This window comes from Marmota marmota, unplaced genomic scaffold, assembly GCF_001458135.2.
Source record: "Marmota marmota marmota unplaced genomic scaffold, marMar, whole genome shotgun sequence".
NCBI classification, from domain to species: domain Eukaryota; kingdom Metazoa; phylum Chordata; class Mammalia; order Rodentia; family Sciuridae; genus Marmota; species Marmota marmota.
The window spans coordinates 7,626,012-7,630,886 of record NW_026000026.1 but is presented as its reverse complement, the minus strand read 5'-3'; the positions used below and the strand labels follow the sequence as shown (position 1 = coordinate 7,630,886).

The window sequence follows — 4,875 nt, the reverse complement described above, 5'->3', positions numbered from 1 at the left end:
GGGGGAGAGGGCAGCCCCAGGGCGTTTCCTCACTGGAGGCGCCCGGGGCCTGCCTTGGGAGGAGGGCTCTGGAGGCTTACCCCAGCTCCCCGCTTCCCAGGGCGGCCGTTTACTTACCTCTCAACTAGGAGCTGGGGTGGAGGCCAGGGCCTTGCGCGTGCTAGGCGTGTGCTCTCCCACCAAGCCCCACCCCAGCCCACGACTGCCAGGTGCAGCTGGGACGGCAGCCATTCTCTCCTCAGCTGCCTCGGTGCCAATGTCTCTGGACCAAGAGGGCAGGCTCACTCGTCCTAAGGTCGCCCTCGCAGATGGGGATGCCAGGTGCCCCCCGGTCAGGCACGTCCCCACCTGCTTAGTTCTAAGTGACCCTCACAACACTCTGTGAAGCAAGGGCCAGGTTTCCCAGGGCTGAGTTAGGTCCACAGAGGCAAAAAGATGTGGCCATGTTGTGTGACCGAAGGGGACAGGGCCAGAGTTGTGGCTGGGAGAGGGTGACGAGGGGGACAGACACCTTTGCCTCTGGCCTGGTGGGCAGCAGCCCTGGAGGACACCTTGTCACTTCTGTGCTCTGAGCTGGCCCGCGGCCCTGTGCTGTAGCATTTTAGAAGCTGGCCATTTCCAAGGCCTCTCTCAGACACGAGGAGACAGACAGACGGCGTTCCTCACCACCGTCAGTTCAGGGGTCAGTTTGGGCAGCGAATTAGCCCTGCAGCACACATCCTGTGACTGTACGCCTGGCCCGGGGACGGATGGCGCCTGGGTTTTGTTGAGAAGGTCAGAGCTTGACTACGAGCCCCGAGGCGGGCACTTGCCCTCTCCGCTCACGGGCCCTCTCCCCCAGGCTCTGCTCTTCTACACCGACGCCCTGAGCCAGAGTGATGCCAGGCTCCAGCAGGCTGCATGCATGGCCCTCCAGCAGCTCAGGGTGAGTGGCCCGTCCCCACTGGGGACCCACAGGAGGCGGGGGGTGGGGGTTGGTGCTGAAGTAATGAACCTCAAAACGATTTCACTGGGACCAAAAAGGTGAGGGTCACTGCCAGCAAGGGCACCTGCTAAGTGGCCTCAGAGGAGAGCGGGGGCCCCAGACCCCTAGTGGGCACGTACTGGCGGTGGGCAAGGGTGCGGGTGCCGCCAGGGACTTCTGGAGCCCTTGGGTTATGTGTTTTAACGTGTTGGTTTGGCTTTTTGGTGGGGCAGGGGATTGAACCCAGGGAATCCCACAGCCTTATATGCTTTAAAATTCTCACTTAACAAATTTTAAGGTACACTAAACTTATTTAAAAGGAAGAGAATGTCAAAAACAGAAATGTGAAAGAAAGTTACCCACCACCTTCCTACTTAGCAGAAATGGCTGTTGACATTTGGGGTATTCTTTTTTTCTGGGGGATGAGCGATTAGGACTGCTGGTCACATTGAGCATGGCTTGAAAAGGGGCCACAGTGAGTGTTTCATGGTGGACCTGGAGCACCTCTGAATTCTGCAGGGAGGTTTGGCAAGTGTATCCTTAGTTAACCTACTCACCCACTCTCAGATTATAGAGAATGTAGTGTTTTAAAAGTGAAAGATCCAGGGGCTGGAGATGTACCTCCGAGGCAGAGCACTTGCCTAGCACGTGTGAGGCATTGGGTCTGATTCCCAGCACCGCATATCAATAAGTAAATAAAATAAAGTCCATCAACATCTAAAAAAAATTTAAAAATAAAAAACCCACTTTAAAAGTCATAATGTCGGGCCAGGGCTGTGGCTCAGTGATAGAGCACTTGCCCAGTATGCGTGAGGCCCTGGGTTCGATCCCTGGCACCACATACACTAAACAAATAAAATAAAGATATTGTGTCCATCTACAACTACAAAAAAAAAATGTAAAAAGTCATAATGTCACTATGAGTGTTTTGTGCATCGAGTTTTTAAAACCGTCCGGGTTCTGCGTCACCTGAGGCTGGACTCCCCAGAGACCGGAGTCAGCTCCCCACTCGCTGCTGCAATGTGCTTGGGCCTTTGAAAAGGCCTCACCAAGACAAGCTCTGAGCCTCTCTCTGGCAGCTCTCAGAGCTGAAGAGAGGCACTTCCCAGGGTGCCTCCAACGAGCTACAGCCACAGAGACCTGAAGCCCCGGGACCGTGCCGGGGCGGTGTGCAGGGCTGACAGAGGGGTTCTACCTGCGATTTAAAGTGTCCCCTAGTAGGTATTCTCTTATCCTCCAACAGGGCATCGAAAGCATCGATCAGATTGCCAGCCTGTGCCAGTCTGACCTCGAGGCCGTGCGGGCTGCAGCCCGGGAAGCCACACTGTCATTCGGTAAAGTGGCATCAGAGGTCACATGTGGCATGATGGGGTTCCCAAGGCTCTTGGTGAAGTCGTGCAAGCGGTGCCAGCCCCAGCTCTCAGAGCAGAACAGCACCTGGGAGGTCACATTATGGGCCTGTCACTGCCCGGGTGCAGGGCCCACCTCCTACTTACCAGCGTCCTGCCTGAGGCAGGAGCCCCTCCTGGTGGAGGTGGAGAGACGCGTTTTATTGTCTTCTTAAACTTGTGTATGATTCTTGGTGAGCGAGAGCCCGAGGCAAGGCAGGGCTGCAGCCTGGGCGACTGTCCCAGAGACTGGCTGACTCGGGGGCAAGGCTCAGTCCACCAGGTCACCCGGTTGAGAGGTCCCCAGGCCCTCCTGCCCCTGTGTAGGACCCACATGGCTTGGCAGAGAGGGTCACGGAGGCAGGAGACAGCCGATGACAGATCACCCTCTATTTCAGGTGAAAAAGGACGCTTAGCTTTCGAGAAGATGGACAAACTTCGCTTAGAACAAAGAGACGGCTTTGGCCAGGAAGCAGAAGTTGAAATCACAGTATTTTAAAAAGCCCCAGCTGAGGAGCTCACATCTGGAATTTGTCCCCCTGCTGCTACGCAGCCCGACACGGTGCCTGAGCTTTGCGGGGGGCATACTGGGTGCTCCCCACGAATGTGAGCTGGTCCAAGTGGCTGCTGAGCCTCGGACTACTGCAAACCCTGGGGCCCAAGTGGCGCTTTTACAGAAGCAGAAGCCGCTGGTGCGCTGTGCGGCCAGGGCTGCGGCCTCAACCGCACACTCCGCTTCTGCCTTTGAGAATCTGACCCGCCCCAGGATACAGAGGCAGGTGGCCATGGACAAAGGTGCCAAAGCCAGGCCAGGCAAGGTTCTGCCTAAAGGACTCCAGGTAGACGCGTGCGTGGAACGTGCAGCTTCCTGTGTGTCCGCTGGCTCGGTGCTCCTGGCTCTGAAAATCCTGGGGCTGAGGGGCCGGGGGTGGGCCAGCTCAAAGCCTGTAGTGGCTCAAGTCATTTCAACAGCAGCTCGCGTCACCTTGGCGAGCAGGGGAGGCGGGAGGCTTGAGGCCAGCACGTCTATGCCACTCTCAACCCGACGTGCTGAGCCGACAGCGGCGGGCCGGCCACGCCTGGTTTTCACCACGTCCAACAGCACAAAGGAGGGCAGACAAGACCTGGCCAAGGAGCCTGGAGCTCACGAGCTTTGGCCACACAGGCCAAAATGGAATCCAACGTTTGAAGCAAGTCAACCTGAGGCCTATTAAATAAATGGCTCCAGAAGCCACAGTTGGTGTGGAAAGACCTCGGCAAGGCGCTGCTTTAAGAGGGAGAACTAGCCCCCCGACTCTGTTAAAAAAACAAACAAAAACCCTGTGTCCGGAGATGTGTGTCAATGATGTGGTGAACTGTGGTGTGACTGTCCTGTCAGCGCAGTACGGACAGCTTTGGAACGTTCTCATTTAAACTTCCTGGATAGATATTGTGCTTTATTTTTTATTTTATTTAAGTCAGTATTTATTTGCTTTGTTCATGTGCTCCAGTTTTTGAAATTTTAATTAAAATGAAAAACTGTTTTAATGGCTATTACACTTTACCCTCCAAAGCAGACACTGGTCACTTCCCAGAGGACTGCGGGGAGGTCGGCCCTGCCTGCTCCTGGCGCCCTCTCAGCAGGAGGGAGTGTCCTGGACTGTGGAGGAGTGGCCTGGGCGCAGGCTCTGCTGGACACCGCCCTAGGGCCTCTCCATGATTCCCAACTCTCGAAGGTTTCCGCTGTGCCCTCTCCTGTGGGCACCCTGCGTGTGGCCTTTGTCCTGCACTTTGCCCCCGTGGACTTCCGCCCCAGAGTCCTACGTCATCCTCCCCGCTGTCTTCTAACTCCTCGCACGTCCACATGCCCTTCTTCATATCTGAAACCGTGAAGTGGGCGGCGCGCAGGACACTGCCACTCAAGCCCCTAGGCTTCCGTGGGCATTGTGGGCCTCAGGACCCGTCCTGTTGGTCCTGCTGGCGGGCCACAGTGTAGACCCCGACTCCGTAACCAGCTTTGAGACGGTCAGGGAGCCCTGAGGGAGGTCAGGGAAATTTTGTACCAGTGCTTTGCAACACTGTGCGGGTCTGAAGTCACTTCGAAATAGGAAGTTAAAGAAAAAGTCACCATAGGGGCTTTGTATTGTTTAGTTTTGTCCATAAAAGGGGGGCTCACACTGATCTCAGACACCATTTTCTTTCCAAGTCAGTTCTGTATCAAATGTGACTTCACACACCTACAGAGACATAGGAGCCACCGTGTGTGACAGGCAGTTGGCTAAGGGGACAGTTTCAGGGCAGTTCCCAGGCCCTGTGTGTCCAAAGGGCGGGTTTCTAAAGAAACAGGCAGGGGCTCGTGGCGGCGGCGACCAGGCTCATCAGCAAGCGGAGCTACTCCCCACCCAGCACCGGGGCTGGCCACCCCAGGCGAGCCTCACCCACCCAGGGGACCATATCTGCTTCGCACCAGTGGGAATGGAAAGAAACAGCGGCAGCCCTGCTTCAGGTGCATTAAGCAAAGAAATGGGAGGCACCAAATCCAAG

At 56.1% G+C, this 4,875-nt stretch overlaps 1 protein-coding gene across 1 annotated transcript in view; it reads left to right on the top strand.

Annotated features, from left to right (window-relative positions):
• Ripor3 (RIPOR family member 3) overlaps nucleotides 1-3,875 on the top strand; it is a 19,820-nt gene extending 15,945 nt beyond the window's left edge. Inside the window, exons 18-20 of the mRNA XM_048811943.1 lie at nucleotides 842-925; nucleotides 2,208-2,298; nucleotides 2,751-3,875. Of these exons, the coding sequence (XP_048667900.1) occupies nucleotides 842-925; nucleotides 2,208-2,298; nucleotides 2,751-2,851 (276 nt within the window). The 3' untranslated portion in view covers nucleotides 2,852-3,875. The remainder of the gene's footprint in view (nucleotides 1-841; nucleotides 926-2,207; nucleotides 2,299-2,750) is intronic.
• Nucleotides 3,876-4,875: the final 1,000 nt, after the last annotated feature.